We start from the raw sequence: 27,732 nt of genomic DNA on the forward strand, positions 1-27,732 counted from the left end.
TTAGAAACAAGTGTCTACACATCTTAAAGACTCAACCGCTTTATCTTGCTTAGACAAACTCATGTTAACTTAGAAAATAAGACACATTTTTTGTCAGCAGTTGCTCATGGATACATTTACTGGACAAGACTTTGGCTGCAAGTGACAGAAAACCAAATCAAAGTAGGTTAAGTACAAAGACAATCTATTGGTTGCAGTACCTGGGTGTCTCAGTCAGTTAAGTGGCCGATTTGATTTCAGCTCAAGTCATGATCTCAGGGTCCTGGGATCCACACTCAGAGGGGAGTCTGCTTGAGGATTCTCTCTCTCTCACTTTCCCTCTTCCTGTCTATTCCCCAACTCATGTTCACTGCCCCCTCTCTAAAATAAATAAATAAAACTAAAAAAGAGAGAGAGAATCTACTGGCTTATATAATTTGGAAGTTCCAAGAGTTGGACATCATAAATGGACCGATCAGGGAGGGAAGGCGTCACAATTGTTATTATATGACCTAGACTGGAGCCAGAGTACTCCATCTTCCAGGTATTGTGATTAGGTCAGTGATGGTCATTTGATACTCAGCACCTCACTGGGATTTTTTCTCCTACCCTATCAAGAAATACACTTCTACATCCAGTGAAAATATTCTTCAGGAGTGGAGGTAAAATAAAGACATTATTAGAGAAGGAAAACCAAAAGAATTTCTTGGCAACAGTCTTGCTCTAAAAGAATTGCTAAAGGAAGTTCTTCAGATAGAAGAGGAATGATACATGAAGGAAAAAGGGAACATCAAGAATGAAAGAAGAACAGAAATGGTAAATATCTGAGTAAATATAATACACTATTCTCTTGAGTTCTTTTAAAAACATTTACTATTGACAGTAAAAGTTATTAACACTGCCTGATGGGGTTTATGATTCTAATACATAAAACAACTATAACAAAAGGGTGGAGAGAGCATAAAGGGACTTATTTGGGGATAATATTTCTACATTCCACTTGAACTAGTAAAATACTGATTCTAAGTGGACTATGAAAAGTAAATTATGTTTATTGCAATCACTAGAGCAACTACTAAAAAAAATATACAAAGATATATGGTCATAAACACAATAGTTAAAATGGAATACTATAAAATGTTCAAATTAGCCAAAAGAAGGCAGGGAAAGGGAACGGGAACAGAGAATAAATAAAATGATATAAATAATAATAAATAAAATGAACTTAATTAGTATATATTATATACCATATATATAATATATGTGTATTAGGAAGGTAAGAATAACCATTGAAGAAATTAAGTTCAGTTACCAGTGTAGTATTCAGAATCACCAAAGGGTCTGAATTTGAGGTTAACTGCAGAGGACATTTGGGGACCATAGAAGCAGAGGTCAGGAGGGCCTTTTGGTCTGGGCACAGACTTGATAATATCTCAAAAAGTATGGTCAAAGACAAGATTGCAATAAATTCATCATTCAACTCTATATATCTTCTATAATCCTATTATGAATTTAGGAATAGCACAATTATTTGATCCTATACTTTTTTAGGTATTGAAAGTGTTAAGTAGCATTTAAAATAAACCATGATTTTTGCACACTCTTTTGGGATTTTTTTTTTAATATAAAAGAGGGCCCCAAAATAGAAAAGGCCTGAACTCCCTCAATATCACTGCAGATAATTCCTTTTACTGGGAATTTACTGTGTACCTGGAACTTTACCAGCATTGCCTTTCCAATCTTCACATGCCTATGGCAAAGGCACTCTAATAAATCCTGTTTCAAGGATGAGGAAATTGGGGCGCCTGGGTGGCCCAGTCCCTAAGCGTCTGCCTTCAGCTCAGGTCATGATCCCAGGGTGCTGGGATGGAGCCCTGCTTTGGGCTCTGCTCAACAGGAAGGCTGCTTCTCCTTCTCCCACTCCCCCTGCTTGTGTTCCCTCTTGCTGTCCTGTTCTCACTCTGTCAAATAAATAAAATCTTTTAAAAAAAAGGGGGGGGGGTGAAGAAATTGGGATTTACATAAATTGCCAATAGACCCATCGAATCCAGTAAATCCAACGGCCCCGCCTCAACTCTGAGTCCATCCCGACGTTGCCCTAGCCTTCAAGGGTCCAAATTTGGGGCCAACCAAGATGACTTGAAAGATCAGACCCTGGGCAGCACCACGAGCTCTCCCCCGCCCTCTGTAGCTAAGGGAACGCGGGTCTCTCCTCCCGCCCACCCCCGGTCAGCGGCGCTGCGCTGCAATGCGCATGCTCGGCCGCAGAGCACGGCGGGAAAGGGGCGGGGCCTGCGTGACCGTTTGGCGTCGAAGTTCCTTTGAGAATCATCGTGTGGCCAGCGTCTCTGAGAGAAATTAGTAAGACCCCTTAAGCGGCCGTAGGGTCGGTATTCATTCCTGTGCCTTACCGGAAAGGGGCAGAAAGTTTCGCCTCTCGGAGGGAGGATGAAGCGTCTGGTCGGGCCGGGGTCCTAAAGATGGGTCCCTGAGGGCGGATTCTGCCATGTGATGGTCGGGAGCTCGGGGTCAGGCCCCAGGATTGCGTGGTTGCCGTCTCCTTTAACCGTGTGCTCAGAGTCGGGGGATCCGTGCCCCGCGTCTCCAGCGTTTCATGCCGCCTGCTGCCCCTGCGCCGTTACTGGGAGTTCAAGCCTTTGGTCTTTATCCGCGGCCTCTTCTTAAAACATTCACCTGGTCATACATGTAGTTCTCCTTCATTAAGCAGTACTGTTTTTACAAACAACTTTAAAAAAAAAAATCATGGAGGTCCTTTTCCAGTTAGATGTGTACACGGAATCTCAGCTAAAAGATTAAATAGTACAAAAGTTTGACTCGATAAATTCGGACTTGAAATTGGGATTGACTTGAATTGGGATTAATTTATCGCTTTATTTCAGTATATTGCTTTAGTGCCCAGGATTGATAGTATCTTGGTTTGCATGGACTAGTGTTTGCAAACGGTACCTTCCAGCTTTCTCAGGTGCGGTTTCAGTAAGAGCTGAACCACTGATAACACCTGACGGTAACTAGTATTCTTCATGGCAAATACACAACACGAGAAGCCTTTAAAATTTATAACAAGAACTGTATTACATTTAGCCCTGGCAGTATCGGGACTCAGTAGTTTGCCATGTAACTCTCGGGCTGAGGCAACAGCGTTAAGGGAGTAGATACCCTTGCCAAAATAGAGAATTTGCCTCCGGGTGAGTGAACATATACAGGTCAGAATCCAAAAAGGACAGGTGAAAAGCTGTAACCTTCCTCATCAGTGACAGGGGTATAGAGAATTGAACTGCATTCACCTGGGTGGCAGGAAAAGCTGTTTTCTGAAAGTCAGTGTTAATACAGCACAAATTAATGCTTTGGACGCCTCCAAAATAGTTAACATTAATTTGGTCTATGACACAGTTAACTGTTTATCTCATGATTTCATTGTTTTTAAAGTAAATAAAAAAACGCGAATGAAACGTTTTCTGAACCGCAAAAGCTACTGATTTACAAGGGTAAGCATGCTCTCTCTCCAACCTGGAATGTCCTTTCATCATTGCTTTGTAGGCCCTTTAAAACCTAGCTCAGATTTTATCTTCTAGAAGACTGTGACCATTTTCTCTTCCCTCATTTCTGCTTTTTACCTTGCATATGTTTATATTGTTAAAATTATCCTGTGCTAACAGAGTATTACAGAGTGTTGGGACATCCTGATTATCCCTCTGATTGTAGTATGTAGGCGCTTCATAAATAGTGGCTCCCCACTGCCTATAGAATTAAGCGTGGACGTTTTAATTTGGTTTGAAAAGCACTTAGTCTTGTGCCTCCAGTCTTTCTGCCAAACCAGTAAAAGAGCTTGCAGAACACAAGTGGTATAAAACGTATTTTTGCAAAGTGTAATGAGGAAGTGGCTGTAATGCAAAGAAGTAAAAAGTATATCAGCTTGTGGACACATTGGTCCCTTTATTTTTCTTGTAACGATTACCACACTATACTAATTACTGTAGCTTTATAGAAAAGTCCTCCAACTTTCTTTTTTGAGGTTGTTTTAGCTATTCTAGGTTTTGTATACGTTCCATATACATTAGAATCACTTTGCAGATTCCGCAAAAACTGAGATTTTGATCTCTAGTTCAATTTTGGGGAAAACTCATTTAACAATATTAAGTCAAAGAGCATGCTATGTTATTTATATCTTCCTTGATTTCTCTCAGCACTGTTTTGTTTTTAGTGTAGAGATCTGGACATATTTCATGAGATGTCTTCTAATATTTGATATTTTGTGATGCTTTAGAAATCGTTGTTATAAAGTTTTTATTTTGGGGGACACCTGTGTAGTTCAGTCGGCTAAGTGCCTCTGCCTAAGGCCAGGCTCAGGTCATGATCCCGGGGTCCTGGGATCAAGTCCCACATCCTGCTCCCTGCTCGGTGAGGAGCTTGCTTCACTGTCTGCTGCTCTCCCTGCTTGTGCACTCATTTGCTCAATTAGTCTCTCTCTCTGACAAATGAAGAAATAAAATCTTCCTTTTTAAAAAAAAATTTTTTAGATTTTATTTATTTGACACAGAGAGAGATCACAGGTAGGCAGAGGGGGGGAGAAGCAGGCTGCCTGCTGAGCAGAGAGCCCCATGTGGGGCTTGAGACCACGACCAGAGCTAAAAGCAGGGGCTTAACCCACTGAGCCACCCAGATGCCCCAGAAATAAAATCTTCTTAAAAAATAAAAATAGAGGTGCCTGGGTGGCTCAGTGGGTTAAAGCCTCTGCCTTCGGCTCAGGTCATGATCCAGGGTCCTGGGATCAAGCCCTGTATTGGGTACTCTGCTTGGCGGGGAGCCTGCTTCTCCCCCCTCTCTGCCTGCCTCTCTGCCTACTTGTGATCGATCTCTATCAAATAAATAAAATCTTTTAAAAAATAAAGTAAAATAAAAATAAATGGACCTTGAGAGCTTGTTTGGAGGTTCTAGCAGGGGAGCTCAGCTTTATTTAATTGTCCTAGTAAAAAAATGATTTTTTAATATTGACCTTCCTAAATTCACTTAATAATTGCAGTAATTACTTGGAGATCCTTTTGGATTTTAAATGTTTACAACATGTCATCTATAAATAATGACGGTTTTATTTCTTCCTTTTCAAGATTTCTTTTCTTTTTTTGCATTATTAACCTGACTAGAACCTCTAGAACAATGGTGAAGTGGTGAGATGAAGTTTTTAAATGTTGATGTTGTATTATCCTGTGATCCTTCTAAGTTCACTTATTCGATTATTTTACTGGGTGGGGAGAAGATATTCTTTAGGGTTTTCTGTGTACACCATCATGCTCTCTACAAATAAAAGCAGTTATGTTTACTTCTCCCTTTCCAGTTTTTATACCAGATTTCCATTGAGTATTTCACTTTAACTTAAAGAATATTCTTTAGCATTTCTACAGTATAGGTTTGTTTGTGATAAATTCTCGTTTTCATTTACCTGAAAATCTGCTGATTTCACCTTTTTTTTTTTTTTTTTTTTTTTTAGATTTTATTTATTTATTTGACAGAAAGAGCACAAGTAGGCAGAGTGGCAGGCAGAGGGAGAAGGAGAAGCAGACTCTCCGCGGAGCAGGGAGCCAGATGTGGGGCTCATCGCAGGACCCTGGATCATGACCTGAGCTGGAGGCAGACCCTTAACTGGCTGAGACACCCAGGCACCCTTTCACCTTTATATTTGAAGGATATTTTTACTGACTAGAGAATTTTAAGTAGGTTTCTACACCCCTCCCTCCAGCTCCTTAAAGATACTCCATTGACTTCTGGCATTCATTGTTTCTGAGAAGAGAACAGTCTTTTTTCTAATTTTTGTTCTCCTGTATGTTAAGTCTTTTTTCTTCAGCTGCTTTTAAGATTTTTTTTTTTTTAACTTCAGTTTTCACGAGTTTGACTATGATGTGGGTAGTTGTGTTTCCCTTTTATATTTACCTTATTTGTTATGCATAGAACTTCTTGAATTTGTGTGGTTTGATATTTTTCTTCATTTTGGGGAAATTATCTAGCCAACAGTTCTTCAAATATTGCTTCTGTTGGATTGTCTGTTTTCTCTTATTCTGAGACTCTATTTACATCTGTGTTAGACTTTTAGCCTTGTCCCGCATATTACTTACCTTATAAATATTTTTATCCTTTTATGTATCAATCTGAACTACTTTATACTATTGATATAAAATGTATTTATTCATAATTTCCCAATTTTATTTTACAATTCTCAAATCTCCATGACTTTTTTTTTTTTAATTATTCCAGGACTCTCCTAAACTTCTCCATCTTTTTCTCTATTTTCTCAAATGTCCTAGCGTGGTAATAATACCAATATGAGTTACCTATAGGTCTGTTCTTTTATCTTTTTTCTTTTCTTTTCATTGGTTTTCAGTCAGTCTTATTTGGGGTTTTTTGTTGAGATGTACCCATAAATTTTTATTGTATTACGCATGAAAAAATTTAAAGACTCTAGGTGCACTTCCTCCAGAGAGGGCTGTTTTCCGGTAGGCAGTCAGATCTAACCGACTATATATATATATTCCCCCCCTCAACAGATTATTTTGATCCTTTTGAGGGTTAGTGTTACCCCTTTTTAGGGCTGATTTATTTTGGTTTGCCCTTTTTTCTAGGGAGTGGTCCCCTAGAGTCTCAACTGCAAGTCCAGATCTTTACCACATCCCCTCTACCTTTGCTGGACTTAAATTTCAACTTTGTTACTAGCTCTGCAAAGCTACTAAAATCTCTTCAGTTCTTTAGACTCAACCTGCTGTTTTCTGATAGATTTTTTAGTGTCACACTCTATAGATGTACATTTGGAAGTCAGCCAGTAAGTGGAGGAGGAGGAGGAGGATATTTGTATGCAAATTAGGAGACTTGTTTCTCCTTGGTTCTGCTTTGTGGAACAAAGTTCCTGTCCTTCATGCTTTGGCCACCAGAACTCCCATCTCCTTAGCTAAGTGTGCTGCTGTTTTCTGCTTGGCCTTTTTCCTCTACTCTGTCCTGTCAGGTGTGTTCAGGGGTAAAGCCTGTTAATTTATTTGTTGTGCCTGGATTTATCATCTCTTTTTTATTTTTTTTTTAAGTTATCTGTACACCCAATATAGGGCTTGAACTTATGACCCCTGAGATCAGGTGTTTTGTGCTCTGGCGACTGGACTGAGCCAACCAGGCACCCCTAGACTTATTAGTCTTTTTTTTTTTTTTTAAAGACTTTATTTATTTGTCAGAGAGAGAGAGACATTGAGAGCTTAAGCAGTAGCCACAGCAGGCAGAGGAAAAGCAGGCTCCCTGCTGAATAATGTGGGACTCAATCCGAGGACCCTGACATCATGACCTGAGCCCGAGACAGACACTTAACTGACTGAGCAGGGAGCCTGCTTCTCCCTCTCCCTGCCTCTCCCCCTGCTTGTGCTCTCTCTCTCTGTCAAATAAATAAATAAAATTTTTTTTAAATGTGAATTTGGTTTTCTGCTTCATGAGATAATCCTCTTAAATTTAAATTAAAACGTTTTAATTGGTTATTACCAAGTGATATTAACTAGCAGGAACATGTGCCACATTTATCCTAGGACTATTACTACTCTGCAACATACATGGTTTATCCCCAGGTAAGACTAGTGATAGATTATATTAAAGAAGGTTTCAGAGCACCTACCTGGCTCAGTTGGAGGAGCATGCGACTCTTGATCTTAGGGTCATGAGTTCAAACCCCACTCATGCTTCTCCAGCTGAGCCAACCAGGCACACCCAAAATAAAATCTTAAAAAAAAATGGGGGATCTGGGTGGCTCAGTGGGTTAAGCCTCTGCCTTCAGGTCATGGTCTCAGAGTCCTGGGTTCGAGTCCCACATCAGCTCTCTGCTCAGCAGGAAGCCTGCTTCCTCTTCTCTCTCTCTCTCTCTCTCTCTTTCTCTGTCTGCCTCTCTGCCTACTTGTGATCTCTGTCAAATAAATAAAATCTTTAAAAATAAAAAAAAATTTAAAAAAGAGGTTTCTAGGGCTTATTTTACTCTAATGTGCATCTTGTTAGAAAAATAAGTACTGAATTTGTATTTCATACATGTTTTTTGCTCTTTTTGTTTTTTCTGATAGCTAAAGAAATGTTATTTACTGTTTTCCCTGCTTCAGAAACATATTTTAGATTAATTAATTACACTTTCAAGGTGTTTTCCATTATTTGCCTATTGGTGTGATAACTGACATATTTGAAGGGACTCCAAGATGCAAAAGCTCATAGATGCTTTGTTTTATTGATTTTTAGACTTGCATATTTTCTTTCAGGTGAATGACAGTCTAGTAGTTAATTTCCTGTGAGTTTTGCTTTGCTGGTTGTGTGTAATGCTCACATGAGCTGGGCAGAGGCCATAGAGCTTTTATTGCACTTCACAGGCCTTACTCATTCAGTTTTCTGCTCTAGAATAGGGACTTTCAGTAAAAGCTACCAGAAAAGTGGGGAAAGGACCAAAGATGACAGAAAAGAAGATGGAGGGAACCAGTCTGCCCTGGAAATAGGGGCATTGGGGCTGAGCAATCAAAAGGCCATTGAAGGAGGCACCTGGGTGGCTCAGATGGTTAAGCCTCTGCCTTTGACTTAGGTCATGATCTCAGGGTCCTAGATCAAGCCCAGCTCAGCTCAGCTCAGCTCCCTGCTCAGCAGGAGAGCTACTTCTCCCTCTACCTCTGTTCCTCCCACCTGCTTGTGCACACACAGGCTCTCTCTCAAATAAATAAAAATCTTTTAAAAAAAAGTCACTTGTAGTTCCTCAAAAGCTATAAAATTGAATTATTTTTTAAGCCTGAATGTGCAGCAATCTTCTTTATTTTGATTTTTGGATTTTAACTATCTTATATAGTTACCAAAAAGGAATCCATTAATGGGGGAGGAGGGGCAGGCATGAGGTGTAAATGGAAAATAGATTCAAAACATATTTAGAACGTTTATATTGACCCACTTTGGTGATTAGATGTAGGAACTTTAAGGGAAGAGGAACTTAGGATTACCCCTAGTTTTTCGTTTGGGAGATAGGGTATATAGGATAGTTGATTTTACCAAGAAAGGAAACGTGTAAAGCAGGCTTTGGGATTTTATAAGAATATAGTGTTAAGTCTCTTGAATTTGAGGGACCTGTGGAGCATCCGAGTGGAGATACTTAGTAGGCAATTAGGTATATGGGCTGGAGCTCAGAAATATAGGGGGAAATTAGCCTATAAATGATGGCTGAATCCAAGGTTATGCCCAAGGAACAAGTGAGAAAGAGTCCTGTGGAATTGTGCTTTGGAGGAACACAAATATTTTTATTTTTTTAAAGATTTATTTATTTGAGAGAAAGCGCAAGCTGGGGGTGGTGGAGAAGTAGAACAGAGAGCTTGAGTCAGAGCTCTATCCCAGGACCCTAGGATCATGACCTGAGCTGAAGGAAAATGCTTAACTAAGAACTAACATACATGGTTTGTTATAGCCACCCAGGCACCCCAGAACACAAGTATTTTAGAAGCAGGAGAAATAAATGTTTGAGAAGAAGACTGGCAAAGAGATAGGAGGAGAAATAGGCCTTGGAATCATAGGATTCAAGGAGACAGAAGTTCAAGGGTGAGGGAAGGGAGTGGCCAGAGAGAAGACAGTAGCTTTAAAAGTTGGATCCTTGAACGTATTTGAGTGTTTATATGTGAAGAACCAATAAGGAGGGAAAGAGGAGTTGAAGAGCATATAAATAATAATCAGCTCTGTAAGAGGGCAGTGGCAGAGGAGAGGTAGTGAGCACAGGTATTTGGATTAACCTTGGATAGAAGACTGTTTTCTAAGACTATTTAAGTTAAAAGTAAACTTGTGTGTTTGGTGAGCTTATGCTCTAGGCAGGCCTGGGAGAATAGAAGTGGAGAAAACTAGTCCCAGAAGAAAGCGTGTAGATAGGTCTACCAAAGAATTATATAACAAAGCTATGTTGGAGAGTAATGGATGAAGGGAACAAAGCCAGTGTTGCACTGTGAAGGAACCTTGAGTCCAAGCTGTCTAAAGACCCTTTCTGCTTTCAGAAGTTAACCATATTTAAAAGGACTAATTTTAAAATCAGACTCTCCCATCAATTCATATTTTAGGAACCTAGATACTATTCCCCAAGAAGAAATTCATTAGTTTGGAACAGGAGGATTCCTTTGCATCAAACACCAAGATGAAAGAATCACCAATAGATGGTAAATGTGACAAAGTGGGGACACCACAACTGGGACAGCTAGATGAAATTAAGACGGAACCTGAAAATGCTCAGGTAAATATCCTACTTTATTTTCTTTTTTGTAGAGCAGCATTTAAGTATGCATTTCAGTTATGCTGATGCTGGTTTACTGGCTGAAAACCCACAATCTTTATCTTCCCCTAAGCAGCTGGTCAAATAATGCAGGGTATATGGCGTGAAGTGCCATCACAACTATATGGAAGAATATGATCTGAGCAAAATATGGATGTTTGGAATTGGGTTTTGGATTAATAAAAGGATTGCTTAGGATATTATGGGCCTAGCCAAGGTTAACATATTTTTGTTTTCATTTTTCTTAACTTGAAACAATATGAATAACTAATTAAATGTTATTATGCTCCTGGCTCTACTTAGTACATTATGAAGTCTTAGAATTTTTTTCTTTGTAATTATTTTGCCCAAATCAGTTCCATGTTTATTCATAAACTTCTTTAGATGTACTATATGCTAAAGAACCTGTAAATGATAGACTGACTCAAGCTGTTAATGTTCTGTATGTAATGCCACATTTCCTTAAAATGTTTATATATGAACTAGCTGAAATTTCTAAGGAAACAAAAAGTAAATTCAACTTTAATTTATTTCTGGTATTCTGTTTAGAAATAGCCTAAAGTAAATCAGTATTAAATAAGGATAGGACTCCCATTGAGTTGGTGACACTGGGGAATGTTGTCCATCTAGGAAGTATTGGTTGCTTCTTCAAATCTATGAACATTGAAACACATAGATCATGTTTAGAGTGCCTGCTGCTCTGAAAAGTCCTCTCTAAGACTCATTCAGCCCTCTCCAACAACTTTTGTGTTTAAGGTCTTTATGAAGACCGTTAGCTGTTATTGATTAGAACTAAGGAGGTAAAATAGGTGTCACTATTGAGAGTGTCTCCTCTATTTGTGGTAGCTTACGGGAAAGCCTACATGAACAAAAATTACTGAAGTCACATCTAGATATGATAGAATATAATATATATAATGTATAGAATATAATGTGTCAGCCAAAGGGCACCAAATGGGGAGTGCTCACCTGTGGTTCAGTTCAGTTATACAATTCACTGCACAAACTTTAAACATAATTTATTATTATTTTCTATAGAATAACTAGTTGTTTTATGTACATTGAAGTCATTATTTTCTTTCTTTCTTTTTTTTTTTTTTTTTTTTTTTTTTTAGGAGTATTGTCAAGCCCAGCAGCCTAAAATTCAGGAGAATGAACTGAAAATAAACACTACATTTTCAGACAGTGGTAATAGAATTACTTAAATTAATCATATTTATTCTAACCAATGTAATAGCCAGTTTATTCTGCTTTTTTAGAATGTCTTTGAATAGTGCATTGTTTCTTTGGAGTTTCAAGTCCAGAAGTAACCTCTAAAAGAAAAATAAAAGAATGCATACTTAATTTTACATAAATACTAATTTTTTTCCTTCCTGTTTTGTGTTTATAGCTCCACAGTTGACTGCAGGCATTCACCTTTCCCTGACATCATCTGGCATGAATAAAATGCTTCCTTCAGTTTCAACCACAGCTATTCAGGTTTCCTGTTGTGGTTGTAAAAAAATTCTTCAGAAGGGGCAAACTGCTTATCAGAGGAAAGGGTCTACTCAGCTTTTCTGCTCCACGCTGTGCATCACTGAATACATTTCATCTGCCAATTCACCAGCTCTTCCCAGGAGAACTTGTTCAAACTGCTCAAAGTATATAATTCTAAATTATGTCCCTTTTACTTCCCTACATAGATTTTGATCAGAGTCTTGGTTGTAACTGTCTACATTTTCATTTTTTCTTTTCTTAACTTTTTTTTTCTTTTAAGATTTTAGTTATTTGACAGAGAGAGCGAGAGAGCACAAGCAGGGGGAATAGCAGAGGGAGAAGGAGAAGCAGGCTCCCCGCCGAACAGGGAGCCCAATGTGGGGCTTGATCCCAGGATCCTAGGATCATGACCTGAACCAAAGGCAGATGCTTAATCATCTGAGCTACCCAGACGCCCCTATTTTCATTTTTCTGAAGAAGTATCACCTTGGTTTAGTGAAAGGAAGCTGCTTCTGCTTTCAGTTCCTCTGTTAGAGTCTTCAGACATAATTTTTTTGTTGAGAGATTTACGGAAATTAAAACATAAGGAGTTCTGTTTCTCTGCAGCTTTAAATATAATGTGACTACTGAAACTGACTTTCCTACTCTTTTCATTTGAAATTCTCTATAAATGTGATTATTATATACTCATTTTATCATTTAACAGTATAGGGTGCAAACCACTATCACATTAATCATAGAATAATTTGGATCTTCCAAGGTATAAAGTAGCCAGGGTATAATATTATAAAATAATGTTTCTCGTAATGGTAAATGAAGTTATTTGATTCTTTTGCAAAATTGAATAGTCATAGGTAAACAGGGAAGGATGTAATTTTTTCAAGATTTCAGTGAGCTACTATTGGGGTTTGTATTGCTAACTATATATATGTGTGTGTGTGTGTTTATATATATATAGTTATTTATTTGACAGAGATATATATATTATATAGGAAGTAGTAGTAACTTTATAATGAATTAGTGGAAAATCTCCAAGACTTTGAGGGGTGCCTGGGTGGCTCAGTTGTTAAGCATCTGCCTTTGACTCAGGTAATGATCTTGGGGTCCTGGGATCGAGCCCTGCATCAGGCTGCCTGCTCCACAGAGAGCCTGCTTGTCCTTCTCCCTCTGCTTCCACCACCCCATTCCTGCTCTCTGGCTCTCAAATGAATAAAATCTTTAAAAAAACACACACAAAAAAACTTCGAACTCTACCCTGAGATGTATAAAGGATCAGTGTGCTTTGAGACTCCTATTATAGTATAATTCTGGTTTGTTAAGTACTCATTAAATGCTAATGCTAAATTTTTAATATTTTTGTTTCAGAACAAAAAACACATAAGCCACTGGTTTTGTTTGTAAATATAATAAATTCCTTTCATATATCTTATTTTGGAATCAGATTGCCATAATTTAAGTTTTGCTTCCTCCACTTACGTTTATATTGTGCAACTAATAGGAGCTGTATCAATCTCATTTGGGAGCTTATTAAATAAAAATACAGAATCTCAGGCCTTACCCAGGCCTACCGAATCAGATTGCATTTGTTCCCAGATGATACATCTATATGCTAAAGTCAAACATTGAGAACTTCTTAGTATTCCCATTTGTTTTATTAAATGCACATAAGAATTATGAGCATTAAATAATAGATTCAAGTGATCAAAACAATACTGGCATATAATAAGACCTCAATAAATGTTAATTATCACTGTTTTTCTCTTAACAAACTCACAAACCCTTTTTATTGGTTGCTTCAACTCTTTGTTTGGCTGCTGCGTTGGGTATTATCCTTTGCTTTGAGTCTTACTACCTGAAACTCAACCTTTCTCTTGTGTTTTTTCAACCCTTCAATACTATGTCTTTTTTCCTTTTTGCTAAGGGCTATAAGGCACTCTCTTCAGTCTGCTTTCTTTCTCTGCAGAATCATAAAACTGGAAGGGACCTTAGAGATCATCCAGTCCAAACATTTTCTTTTGGTTTTGAGGAAACTGAGGTCCTGAGAAGTTAAGGTATCATGTTACTGTGTTTGGAGTTTACCCATTATCCATCTTCAGCAGATCTCCCAGACAGATTGAAAAGGCTGAAACAGGAAAGATATAGTGTGTAAGTCATTTTCTAAGATGGAGAAATCCAATATGAGCAAAAATAATGAAAAAGGTTTTACTTCCTTTGGAATACAAATTTTTTGGATACAAAATACCATTGTATAGGTCGGTAGAAAGTTAGTAGTAATGCTTAGGCTGGGAGAGGCCATCCATTGCTCAAAGTAACCTGTGCTGCTTTTTTAGAAAATTTTTTTCTTCCATATTTATTAGCATCTTGTATTAATACATAGTTTTCAAGATTTTTTTTTTTTAAGATTTTTATTTATTTATTTGACAGATAGAGATCACAAGTAGGCAGAGAGAGAGTGGGGAAACAGGCTCTTCGCTGAGCAGAGAGCCCGATGCGGAGCCCAATCCCAGAACCCTGGGATCATGACCTGAGCCGAAGGCAGAGGCTTAACTCACTGAGCCACCCAGATGCCCCAAGATTTTTTTTTTTTTTTAAGATTTTATTTACTTATTTGACAGAGGCACAACAAGAGAGGGAACACAAGCAGGGGGAGTAGGAGAGAGAGAAGCAGGCCTCCCACCAAGGAGGGAACCCAATTCGGGGCTCGATCCCAGGATCCTGGGATCATGACCCAAGCTGAAGGCAGACACCCAATAACTGAGCCACCCAGGTGCTGCCATAGTTCTCAGGATTTTAGCTAATTATCAGTTAGCATTGAGGTTTCTTTCATAGCAATGATTTAAAATCTGTTTTCAGTTAATGCGGTATTTATTCTGTTTCATGAACCAAATAAAAGTTATCTTTGAAATGGCATTTTAAATCATGTTGGAAAGAGAAGACCTCTTTTGAGAGCAATGTATTTAAGAAGTGTCATTTCTGCACTTTAGTATCCTAGTTGAAACCAACCAGAGATTCTGATAGCTATCAACAGAGTTCAGAATATCCTGGTGCACTAAGACTATATAACACTTACATGTAGGAAAGTTGTTCAGTCCTGTGCTTAGAGTTTGTTTAAGCTAATTTTAAGCACTATTAAGAAAATTCATTTTTTAGTTTTTTATTTGTAATGACTCCATAGATTAGAAACCAGGAATCTAGTATACTGGTAGCAGTAAATATCAGTAAGTATTTTCAGATTTCCATGCTTCTGCCAATGCAATTTCTTCTATCTCCCTTTCCATCTGCTAATTTTTTTCTGTTTTAAAGGTCTTCCTGAAATATCTTTACCTCTTGTCTGTTGCCGCACCATTTTTCCTCTCCTCTCACTAATTCCCCCACCCACTCAGAGTCATTGTTCCATGATTTGTGTTTTAGTAGTGTTCATAATTCCCACAGCATTAATCATAAAATTAATGTTTTTAAGGAAAGAATTGATAATGTCCCAGTTAGACTATGAACCTTTTTTTTTTTCTTTTAAGATTTTCTTTGTTTATTTGAGAGGGAGAAGGAGCAGGGGGAAGGGCGGAGGGAGAGGGAGAAGCAGGCTCTCTGCCAAGCAGGGAGTTGGATGCAGGGCTTAATCCCAGGACCCCAGGATCATGACCTGAGCCAAAGGCAGACACCTAACTGACTGAGCCACCCAGGCGCCCCTAGACTATGAACCTCTTGAGATTAGGAACCAGATCATACTCATCTTTATATTCCCCTGCCTAAACACTAGCTGGTACACAGTGAATCCTAGAAAAATTTTTGTCAAATGAAGTACAAGGATAGCACAATTCAGATACTGCTTTTAGAGCTATATTTTAAACCAGTAAACAATTGATTCATGATAATGAAATGAACCTGTTATCTTTGGTACCATCTATTTAAGAAGGAGGAAAATCATAATACACTGAAAATTTATAAGTGTTGAAATGTTAAAATAGTGTTGATTTTAGGAATATTTCATCTGGAAAACCATTATCCTGAAAGATTGATATTCTGAGGGTTCTAAGTAGCCAGATATGGCAGTTCTCAAACATTTCTGGTCTCTGGACCCCTTTACACTCTCAGAAATTTTTGAAGAGCCAGCGAGCTTTAGTTGATGTAGTAGTAGGTCCTAACTACCAATATATACTATGTTAGAAATTAAAACTGAGAAATTTTTAAGCTAATTATTAACTCATTTAAAAATAATAACTCAGGGATGCCTGGGTGGCTCAGTGGGTTAAAGCCTCTGCCTTCAGCTCAGATCATGATCCTGGGGTCCTGGGATTGAGCCCCACATCGGGCTCTCTGCTCGGCAAGAAGCCTGCTTCCTCCTCTCTCTCTGCCCGCCTCTCTGCCTACTTATGATCTCTGTCTGTCAAATAAATAAAATCTTTAAAAAAAAAAAAAAAACTCAGTGCTTATTAACATAAATATTTTTAATGAAAAATAGCCATATACATTAAGCATTATTTTATCAGTTTTGCAAACCACTTCAGTGTCTGACTAGGTTTTCACATCTGCCTCTGTGTTCAGTTTATTGGAAAATGTTGTTTTGGCTGAAGTGTGAAAAAAATCTCGTACTACAAATATGTATTTGGAAAAGGGAAGAGTGTTTTTCAATAGCCATTTAGATTTTGTGGGTTCTCTTTGATACTCTACCAGAAAACAGGTAGTACTTAAAGGTTAGTTACAACGTGAAAATTGAAACCATGAATTTTTTTGTACTGTTACGTTAAAATACATCAGTCTTTTCTATTTTGAATGGTTTTTTTTTTAACCCATGAATGAATGATTTTTGTTACATGCTATCATAATTTGGAAAATACTGGTTCACTGAGTTATGTAGATCTTCCAAATGTTGGCATATTTCTTTTTTCTTTTTTTTTAAGATTTTATTAGAGAAGAGAGAGACCGAGAGAGAGGGAGCGCATGAACATGAGCAGTGGAGGAAGCAGGCTCCTCGCTGAGCAGAGAGCCTGATACAGGGCTTGATCCCAGGACCCTGGGATCATAACCTGAGCTGAAGGCAGACACTCAACCAACTGAGCCACCCAGGCACCCATGTTGGCATATTTCTTTATACAATATTTTAAAAATCACATTTGTTAAAATAAACACACACCAGAAAATCACCACTAATCTTATCAGGAAAGCTTAACTATTGGGAAGCAATCAAGTTGGAGATGGCAAATATTCCTAAATTCTGGTTTTCAACAAAAGCTCAACTTTTATCATTGGCATTGAATACTGCCAGTTGTTTATCTTGAAGGAACAATATTACTTCAATTTTTGAGAAAATATTTGCCAGCTACCCACTCTGGATAATAGTTTGTTCTTTCAAGTAGAAATGTATTCCGTGAAAAAAAGTAGCTACCTCAGGTTGTACCTCTTAACATTCCCACGTGAGATTTACGTTGAGACAACCATCACACTTCAGTGTGCAAGAGAATTACTTAATGCTTATGTCCCTTATCACACAGAATGCTAAAAAGAGGTTGTCAAGGATGAAGTTTAATAAAGTAAATGATTTTTACAGCAAATGTGTGGCATTGAGTAACACATACTAGGACATTTTTGTTCAACTGCCTTAATTTGTGCTAAGGCTCTGGCGTTTGACCCAGCATCATTTTTTTTTTCTTCCAATGTATTGAGGTGAAATTCACATAACAAAAAGCCACATCAGTAGTAGTACACTCAAACAGTGTCTAGTTCAGAACATTTCTGTTACTCCAGTGTATCCAGTAGGCGATTTCTCCCCAGAGGTCTCCTCTCTCTCTAGCCCCTGGTAACCACCAATCTGCATTCTATTTATGGATTTATCTATTCTGGATATTTCATATTAATGGAATCCTACAGCATACAACCTTTTGTGTCCATCTTTTAGCATAATGTTTTCAAGGTTTATCTGAGGTTTATACATATTATAACATGTAGAGCAGTACTTCATTCCCTTTTTTGTAGCTAAGTAATATTCCATTGTATGGATATAGCACAGTTTGTTTATCCATTCATTCATTGGTGAACATTTGGGTTGTTTCCATCTTTTAGCTGTTTTTTTGTTTTGTTTTGTTTTTTAAGTAAGCTCCAGAATCAGTGTGGGGCTTGAACTCAAAACCCTGAGATCAAGAGTTATGTGCTTTACCAACTGACCCAGCCCAGCGTCCCTATATGTTAGCTGTTTAAAATAGTGTATTTATACTTTTTTGAGTACTTATCTTCAGTTCTTTGGGGTACATATCTAGGAGTGGAATTGCAGCAGCCCGGGGTTGATTTTGCACCATCAGTTGAAATGTTAACATTTTTTTTTTTTTTGGACAAATAATATTTTAACAAAATAATTTTGTTTTGGTGGACCCCTCTAAAAGTATCTGGAGGATCCCTGGAGTTTTTCAGACCATATTATGATATCCTCTGTCTTCCAGATTACAGAGTTGGTCAGGTATGAATATGTGATTTCTCATCATCATTCTGTTACCACTAGCACTAACTAATATAAACTAGGTAATCCTCAAAACGGCTATCAGTTGTGTTTTATAACCCCTACTTTATAGATGAGGGAATCAACATTTGGGCGTATACATGACTCACCCATCATTATGTAATTTAAGTCCTGGAACTAAATGCCAAATTCAGGTTTTCTTATTTCAAGGCTGATGTCAGTGCTGTTGCACAGTCTAAAGGTGGATGAAATGGGAGAGGGTTACTTGAAGGAGTGCTTTAACTTATAAAAGTGTTTAATGGTACCCTTGTTTTTCTTTTTAGAGACATCTTAAATTTAAAGGATGTGATCAGTGTCCAGCTAGAAGATAATACCTCTAGCAAGAATTTTTGCAGCCAATCTTGTCTTTCATCATATGAAGAAAAAAGAAAAGCATTTGTTACAATATGCACTAATAGCGTTTTAACCAAGTGCAGCATGTGTCAGAAGACTATTGTTGTAAGTTGCATTTTTTTTTTAACTTTTAGGGATTCTGATTATTTTGCTTAAATTAGAGTTTTTACTGAACTTTTTTAAATCCTAGATTCAATATGAAGTGAAATACCAGTTTGTGAAACACTGTTTGTAGTAATGCCTGTTTTCGGTTTCACTCCCAACAACCTCATCACGGTCTGTCTTGAGAACTGTGGGGCTTCCTGTTAAACTGTCTCTAGCCCATTTCATATGCTTCAGATGAAAGGACAGTCCCATTACTCTAATAGTTCAAAGAGTGGGGTGCCTGGGTGGTTCAGTCAGTTAAACATCTGACTCTTGATTTCAGCTCATGTCATGAGATCAAGCCGCACATGAATCCCACTCTGCTCAGTGCAGAGTTGCTTGTCCCTCTCCCTTGCCCACCCATCGCAGTCGCAGACTCACTCTCTCAAATAAGTAAGTAAAATAGTGAAAAAAAAATAGCTCCGAGTATTCTAGCATATAAGCAGATAGGAATATATGTTGCATGAAGTAAGAACCACTCCATTTGGGGCACCTGAGTGGCTCAGTCGTTATATTAGATGGCTGCCTTCAGCTCAGTTCATGATCCCAGGGTTCTGGGATCTATCCTCCTGCTCAGCGGGAGGCCTGCTTCTCCCTCTCCCACTCCCCCTGCTTGTGTTTCTCTCTAACTGTCTCTCTGTCAAATAAATAAGAATCTTAAAAAAAAGAAGAACCACTCCATTTGAATTTGACTACATGGGACTCAAATGAAACATCCAAGACTGAGTTTCTTCTATTAGTTCACTTGTGGATGGTCCCACTTTAGGAAAATGTGGGGATTAGATTTTAGTACCATTGGGAATAGTTTCAGTTGATAGGATAGTGAAGAAGATTAAATAAAAGACTTCTGACAGTTTCTCTTACATAACAATTCATGGTAAATGCTGTATGGAGATTTTCCTCAAGAATCTCAGGATGATCTGGCCTTCAAGAAAAGCCAAGCACATAAAAGGTTGTTTATAAACTGCAAATAAAGATAGCAGGGGGGCACCTGGGTGGCTCAGTCCTTAAGCATCTGCCTTCAGCTCAAGTCATGATCCCAGAGTCCTGGGATCGAGCCCCACATCAGGCTTCCTGCTCTGCGGGAGGCCTGCTTCTCCCTCTCCCGCTCACCCTGCTTGTGCTCCCTCTCTCACTGAGTGTGTGTGTGTGTGTGTGTGTGTGTGTCAAATAAATAAATCTAAAAATGTATATATGTAGTAGAAATAATGGCCTACTGATCAGTAAGATTCAACCACAAAGTGTTTTTAATTCTATGTTTTCTTATACCTAAGCAAGGTTAAAGTGAACCCAGAATGTCACATGCTTTTCTAAATGAGAAATAATCCCCTATTTCTGGTAGGAGAGCCTGGGGTGGGAGGTTCTAAGAGCAGAGAAGCTGGGTCCTGCTTTGGTGGACTAAATGAGATTAATGCAGGGACGCCTGGGTGGCTCAGTCAGTTGAGCATCTGCCTTCAGCTCAGGTCATGATCCCAGAATCCTGGGATCGAGGCCCACATCAGATCCCTGCTCAGAAGGGAGTCTGCTTCTCCCTTTCCACATGCCGCTCCCCCTGCTTTGTGCTCTCTCTGAAAAATAAATAAAATCTTTAAAATAAAATAAGTGAGATTAATACAGTTAATGGTCTGAGCCCCTTTCATGAGGTAGGGTTGAAGTTGTCTTACTTGTTCAGATGATGCTTTGAGACCCATTTCTACTCCATAAATTCTTCCTTAAAATCATGCAGTTGGAGATGGGATTCTCATCAAGTCTGAACAACTCAAATAGGTCATTTGTAAGCCACATCTTTTTTTTTTTTTTTTTTTTTTAAGATTTTATTTATTAGAGAAAGTGAGAGACAGCATGAGTGGAGGGGAAAGGGCAGAGGGAGAGGGAGAAGCAGACTGTCTGCTGAGCAGGGAGCCTCATGTGGGACTCGATCCCAGAACTCTGGGATCATGACCTGAGCCAAAGGCAGATGCTTAACCGGCTGAGCCACCCAGGCTCCCTAGGACTTCTCAAAATATAAAAAGTCATACTAGTAAAGTATAAAAGAATTTTCAGAGTTACGCTCTGTTTTTTGTTTCATTGTTCCTTTTCCGATATCCTGTTTTTCACAGAAGAAAATCTGTATTTTTTTGTTGTTGTTTTTTTGAGCATTTATTTATTTGAGAAAGAGAATGGGGGCACAACAGAGGGAGAAGCCGACTCCCTGCTGAGCAGGGACCCTGATGTGGGACTCAATCCTAGGACCTTGGGATCATGACCTGAGCTGAAGGCAGACACTTAACAGACTGAGCCACCCAGTAGCCCCTGCATAAGATATTTTCATTTGTCCTTGTACTTAGGCCCCCAAAAGCAGTTCTTGTTCACCATTGCCTTAATTCCAGGAATGATGGTTCCTGTTTTCAGTAGAAACAATAGATGGTACATCTCACAGTTTATATCATTTATCATTTACCTTTGAACACTTACTGTTTCCTGAATGCACTATATTCTTTTTTTTTAAGCTGAAAGAATTTTTTTTTAAGATTTTATTTATTTATTTGACAGACAGAGATCACAAGTAGGCAGAGAGGCAGGCAGAGAGAGGAGGAAGCAGGCTCCCCACTGAGCAGAGAGTCCGATGTGGGGCTTGATCCCAGCACTCCAGGATCATGACCTGAGCCTAAGGCAGAAGCTTTAACCCACTGAGCCACCCAGGCGCCCCCTGAATGCAGTATATTCTATGTATTTTACTGCTTATATGCTACTTTCTTACAATATGCTTGTAATTTTTACCATGAGGTTAGCCTGGAAAAACAGTGATTCCCACAGCTGTTTTCTGGCTCCTCCTCAGTACCAGTGGAAGGCTTTCCTGAATTAATATTCAAAGTGGAATTGAGGAAAGAGATAGGATTGTAAGACTTTCGTTTATTTATCCAGTTGGCTTTGATTGCCTAGAGTGATGAACATATTCTGTGACCTCTTTCTTCATTGCTTGCTTATATATTACTGCAGCTACTAATATATATCTGGTAAATAACACAAATAGTGATTTATTGACTCTGTTTCTTTCATTTTTGTCACTGTGATCTGTAGTGCCTTTTTTTCTCTTCTTTTTAACTCAAGTTAGTTAACATATTAGGGTATTATTAGTTTAAGGGTGGAGTTTAGTGATTGATCAGTTGCATATAATACCCAGTACTCATTATTTTTTTCTGGTTTTTAAGAAAGTATAAAAATGTGGCTTTATTATCATCACTTGTCATGTTATAACTAAGAGCAGTAATGATGAGTATATTTTTGTTTGTTAATAATATATGTCATATACCAGGAATATGAATATTACTTTAATCTCTAAACAGAAACCAACCAAAACACTTACATCTGTTCCTTGCAAATCATTGAAGCCCTCAGATGAAATGATTGAGACCACCAGTGACTTGGGGAAGACAGACCTTTTTTGTTCTATTAATTGTTTCTCTGCTTACAATAAAACTAAGATGGAATCATCTACAGGTAATACTTGTTTAGCAGTTATCAGAGGTTTAGAAAATGTTGAAGAATATTACTGCTTTCCTTTATAACCTTGATTCATCTTGAAATTAAACTGACTTAAGAGTTAAAACAATGTAAAATTCATTGCAAAAAAATGTTTTCCAGGCGTGCCTGGCTGGCATGAGCATGTAACTCTTAATCTCAGGGTCATGAGTGCCAGCATGAGCATGTAACTCTTAATCTCAGGGTCATGAGTTCAAGCCCCACATTGGGCAAGGAGCCTACATTTTAAAAAAAGTTTTCCAGTAGTTTTTTGTTTTGTTTTGTTTTTAAGATTTCATTTATTTATTTGACAGAGAGACACAGCAAGAGAAGGGAACACTGCAGGGAGAGTGGGAGAGGGAAAAGCAGGCTTCCCACCAAGCAGAGAACCTGATCCCAGGACCCTGGGATCATGACCTGAGCCAAAAGCAGATGCTTAACGACTGAGCCACCCAGGCGCCCCTCCAGTAGTTTATATAAAAGGAAGCCTACTTCACAACCAGAGATTTAATATTTATTTAATAAAGATTTTTGTGTTAAAATACAGAATTTTGTACTTAGCCCTGGTTTGTAAAAACAAGGTTACTAGCCACATTTTTACAGGAAATAGAACTAGTTGGAAATACTTGGAAGTTCACTAATAGAAAAGCACAAGTGGGACTCCTGGGTGGCTCAGTTGGTTGGACGACTGCTTTCGGCTCAGGTCATGATCTCGGAGTCCCAGGATCGAGTCTCGCATCGGGCTCCCAGCTCCACGGGGAGCCTGCTTCTCCCTCTGACCTTCTCCTCGCTCATGCTCTCTCACACTGCCTCTCCCTCAAATAAATAAATAAAATCTTTAAAAAAAAAAAAAAAGAAAAGAAAAGAAAAGCACAAGTAACCCAAGGCCAACTTTGTATTCCATCAAAGAGCCTCATATAGGACCATTGGTCCTATTTACTTAAAGTAAATGATGCCATGGGCTTGTACATCATGTAAACTGGCTCATTATAGAAATCTTTGCAATACTAGCTTAGACACCAGTCTAGCTCCATTCTTGTTGAGGGTTATGCATCTTGAAGGAGTTAGAAATGATACCCATTAGGGCGCCTGGCTGGCTCAGTCATAGAGTGAGCAACTCTCAATCTTGGGGTTATGAATTTGAGACCCATGTTGGGTATAGAGATTGCTTTAAGAAAAAAAATAAAATCTTCTTTTAAATGATGAAAAATGGTACCCATTGGGAAATTCTTTTTTTTTGTTGTTTTTTTTTCCATTGGGAAATTCTAAAGGAATCTCTTTGTGGGTAATTTCTGAGAACTTGTATGCAAAGGTAAAATAGGTTAAAAAATGGAAAATATAAGTTACCAGTCTAAGGTTATTAATGTGTTATCGTAAAGAACCTGGCCATCCTTAAGCCATACTCCAATATCCAGCAATACCTAAAGCTATTAGATTTTAAGATTTTGTTTATTTACTTATTTGACCAAGAAAGAGTGTATAATTAGGGGGAGAAGCAGGCTCCCCACCAAGTAGGGAGCCAGATGTGGGGTCAGTCCCAGAACCCCAGGATCGTGACTCGAGCTGAAGGCAGACACTTAACCCACTGAGCCACCGAGGTGCCCCAGGCTATTAGATTTTTGCATTGTTTGTTGAAACATTTGTTTTAAACAATGCTTTGTGATTGATTGATTCTGCTTGGTTTTGCGAAATCTTTTTATTTTTTTCAGTAAATGTTTCCATGGTACATGATGCCTCAACGGATACCTTTTCTCCAAAGAAAGATACAACTCCAGTTATAAGCAATATAGTGTCATTGGCAGATGCTCGTGTTTCCCTACCCATCATGAACTCTGATGTCTTACAAGGTAAAATTGATAGGAAAGATACTTGACATACACACTGTTTCCCATCCTTGATGAATCTATCTATATTCTAAGGTTGTTTTTGTTGTCTGATATGAAATAAGCAATTGTAGTTTATGATGCTATTTTATAGCATATATTTTACAGCACATAAGATCTTGAATTGATGATACTCTTTTATTTTAGCAGATACAGTATCTTCAGTAACAGCAAATGTCATTGTAGATGTAAGTTTTGTCCTTAATATTTTTGACACCGTCTTTTCTTTTTTAAGCATATTTTGTGCATATATATGTGTGTGTGTGTGTGTGTCCATATATATATATATATGAGCATATTCATTCCTGTTTTTATCCAAGAGCTCAAAAAAGTTGAGCAAGAAACATCTTTTGGTATTCACATTCAATTTCCCAAATGTCAGGTTTGACTTTAAATTATTAATAAGAATATTTAAACAGAAGTATTATTAGTCACAGTTTTTCCTCTGGGTTCTTTATTACCTTTTTCAATATTCTAGGTCACATGAGCAATAAAAATTATTTTTATTACAATTACATACCAAAAGATTCTTTGAACATTTAATGCTAAATCTAGATTGCAACTTTATATTATAAATAATTGTTAATGTTTCCCCCTAGTGGAGCTCATATTGTAACTCACCCATTCATTTTATTGTGTTAGAATAGATATGTATGATATTTTTAATCATTTGAAAACTGCTTTTCTCTTTTTCTCCCTAAAATTTCTAAGAATTTACCCAGTGAATCAAGTAGTGGTGTTGCTACTAGTAGTGTTGAACAGCCAAGCCTTTCACCATCTTCATCAATACCCAGTCAGCCTACGGTTGACTCCAGTGTAGAAGTACAAAAAGATCAAGTGTCAGACCAAGATGCTTCATACAATATGAAATCTATGAAAATAAGTGAAGGACTATGTCACCCAAAATTTACATCCAGAGTACAAAAACTTAAAGATAAGTCACGAAACATTAAAAAATCCTGGTGTTCAAATTTCCAACATTTGAAAAACAATATTAAAAAGGATGTGACATTCTGTTACTCATGCCAGTTGTTCTGCCAAAAAAATTTTAATTGTGGAGGAGAATCATTTACAGCCCAAGGAATTTCTAATTGGAAAAAGACTCTAGAAAAATTCAGAAAGCATGAAAAAAGTGAGATGCATTTGAAGTCATTGCAGTATTGGAGGGAATACCAATTTTTTGATGAAGCTGTCAATGATAATTTATCTATTCATTCAAAACAGATTGAAGGAAATAAAAAGTACCTAAAGCTTATAATTGAAAATATTTTATTTCTTGGGAAGCAGTGTTTACCATTAAGAGGAAATGACCAATCGATTTCATCTGTGAATAAAGGCAATTTTTTAGAACTCTTAGAAATCAGAGCAAAAGATAAAGGAGAAGAAATATTTCGACTTACGAATTTACAAGTTGACTTCTATAATAGTACACAAATTCAAAATGATATTATTGAAATAATAAAGACTGAAATGCTTCAAGATATTGTGAATGAAATCAATGCCTCCTCAGCTTTTTCAATAATATGTGATGAGACAACTGATAGTGCCACTAAAAAACAGCTTTCGATTTGTGTAAGATACCCACAAAAAATGTCAAAGGCTGTCTTAATTAAAGAAAGATTCTTGGGTTTCATAGATATTGAAGAGATGACTGGGACTGACTTACATGGGACTATCAAAACTTACCTGCAGCAAATTGGAGTTGATTTGAATAAGATATGTGGCCAGGCCTATGATAGTACCACTAATTTGAGAGGACAGTTTAATAAAATTGCAGCAGAATTCAAGAAAGAAGAGCCAAGAGCTTTGTACGTACATTGTTATGCACATTTTTTGGATTTAACAGTAATTACATTTTGTAAAGAAGTGAAAGAACTCCGAAGTGCTCTAAATACTCTCAACTCTTTGTTCAACACTATTCATATGTCTGGGGAAATGTCTGCAAAGTTTCAAAACATTTTTAAGCTAAGTCAAAACAAAACATGCAAGAAACATACATCACAATCATGTTGGACAGTCCATGATCATATATTACTGTCTGTGATTGAGGGCCTTCCAGAGATTATTGAAACATTGGAAGTTGTATCAAGCCATTCTTCAAACACAAGTTTAGCTGATGAATTGAGTGATTTGTTAATACTGGTTTCCAAATTTGAATTTATCTTTTGTTTGAAATTTCTTTATCGAGTGTTAAGTGTTACAGGAATTCTTTCCAAAGAGCTTCAAAGTGAAACCATAGATATTTTTTCATTGTCTTCAAAAATAGAAGCAATTTTGGAATGTTTATCATCCGAAAGAAATGATGCCTATTTCAAAACTATCTGGGATGGAGCAGAGGAAATATGTCAAAAAATAACCAGTAAAGGTTTTGAAGTTGAAAGACCTTCTTTTCAGAAAAGAAGAAAAATTCAGAAAACAGTAGATCTTGGCAATTCAGATAGTATGTTTTTTCCTACTTCAACAGAAGAACAATATAAAATTAATATTTATTACCAAGGATTGGATACTATATTAAATAATTTAAAGCTATGTTTTTCAGAGTTTGATTATTGCAAAATGAAGCAAATTTCAGAACTGTTATTTAAATGGAATGAACCATTAAATGAAACAACAGCCAAACATGTCCAAGAATTTTATAAACTTGATGCAGACATCATCCCAGAACTTAGATTTTATCGGCAATATGCAAAACTTAATTTTGTCATAGATTATGATCGTATCAACTTCATCAATCTTGGCTGTTTGTTTATCCAGCATGGTCTTCACAATAATATTCCTTGCATATCAAAGTTATTATATACTGCTTTGTCTTGGCCAGTTACTTCAAATGCTGAAAATTCATTTTCTACACTGCCCCGTCTTAAAACATATTTATGTCATACCATGGGACAAGAGAAGCTTAGCGGTCTAGCCCTAATAGCTGTTGAGCAGGAATTGGTAAATAAACTGATGGAACCTGAAAGACTCAATGGCATTGTGGAAAAGTTTATCCATCAGATGAAAGAAACGTAACACTTGCTAGTTTGAATTTACCTAAAAGAATTTTGTTATTTCTGCTAGAATGTTTGTTTTATTTCAAAATTTTATCTCCTAAGAAAAAGATTTTTTTTCATCAGAACATGTAACATTCACTTGATTCAAAATTCAGGAAACAGACTGAAAAGAGAAAAGTCTCCTTCCCCTTTTCAGTACCCATTCCCCCTCCCTGTAGTGTTTGTTCCTCAAATATCCTCCTGGAGATATTTTTCACGAACAGTACTCTGCAGTCCACACTGTTCTTCAACTTGTCCACTAAACATATTTTTGAGATTGTCCTATACCCATGCGTAAAGAGTTTCTTGATTTTTTTACAACTGCATAAAATTTCATTGTATGAACGTACCATAATATATTTGAGCAGTCCCTAACAATAAACACTTTAATTCTTTCCAGTATTTTGCTATTATAAATAATGCTGCATTTAATAACCTCCTTGTACAGGGGAGCCTGGGTGGCTCAGTCAGATAACCATCTGCCTTTGGCTCGGGTCATGAACCCAGGATCCTGGGATCAAGCCCCACATTGGGCTTCCTGCTCAGTGGTGGGGGGTGGGGGTAGCCTGC

At 37.6% G+C, this 27,732-nt stretch overlaps 1 protein-coding gene across 10 annotated transcripts; it reads left to right on the forward strand.

The window, feature by feature from the left end:
- Positions 1 to 2,255: 2,255 nt before the first annotated feature.
- Positions 2,256 to 27,564, forward strand: LOC116879187 (zinc finger MYM-type protein 1-like). Of its 10 annotated transcripts, none has more exons than XM_032877190.1 (9): positions 2,256 to 2,340; positions 10,077 to 10,246; positions 11,401 to 11,473; positions 11,676 to 11,925; positions 18,533 to 18,707; positions 22,073 to 22,226; positions 23,957 to 24,094; positions 24,278 to 24,318; positions 24,842 to 27,564. In XM_032877190.1, exons 2-9 carry the CDS (start codon positions 10,151 to 10,153, stop codon positions 27,140 to 27,142), a joined length of 3,228 nt encoding a protein of 1,075 aa, XP_032733081.1. In that variant the 5' UTR covers positions 2,256 to 2,340; positions 10,077 to 10,150; the 3' UTR covers positions 27,143 to 27,564. The 10 variants fall into 10 exon arrangements, with proteins under 10 accessions (XP_032733081.1, XP_032733086.1, XP_032733088.1 ...); XM_032877195.1 differs by having other exon boundaries at positions 24,281 to 24,318; XM_032877197.1 differs by having other exon boundaries at positions 11,401 to 11,470.
- Positions 27,565 to 27,732: the final 168 nt, after the last annotated feature.

The sequence above is a fragment of the Lontra canadensis genome, unplaced genomic scaffold (genome assembly GCF_010015895.1).
Source record: "Lontra canadensis isolate GAN:19392208 unplaced genomic scaffold, GSC_riverotter_1.0 scaffold60, whole genome shotgun sequence".
Lineage (NCBI taxonomy): Eukaryota > Metazoa > Chordata > Mammalia > Carnivora > Mustelidae > Lontra > Lontra canadensis.

What these genes read in the sequence shown, in the direction of transcription:
- LOC116879187 (XM_032877190.1), top strand. Translation starts at nt 10,151, where the DNA reads ATGAAAGAATCACCAATAGATGGTAAATGTGACAAAGTGGGGACACCA. An exon ending in CACTACATTTTCAGACAGTG is followed by an intron (nt 11,474 to 11,675) that starts GTAATAGAATTA and finishes TTGTGTTTATAG; the next exon opens with CTCCACAGTTGACTGCAGGC. An exon ending in CAGCAAATGTCATTGTAGAT is followed by an intron (nt 24,319 to 24,841) that starts GTAAGTTTTGTC and finishes AAAATTTCTAAG; the next exon opens with AATTTACCCAGTGAATCAAG.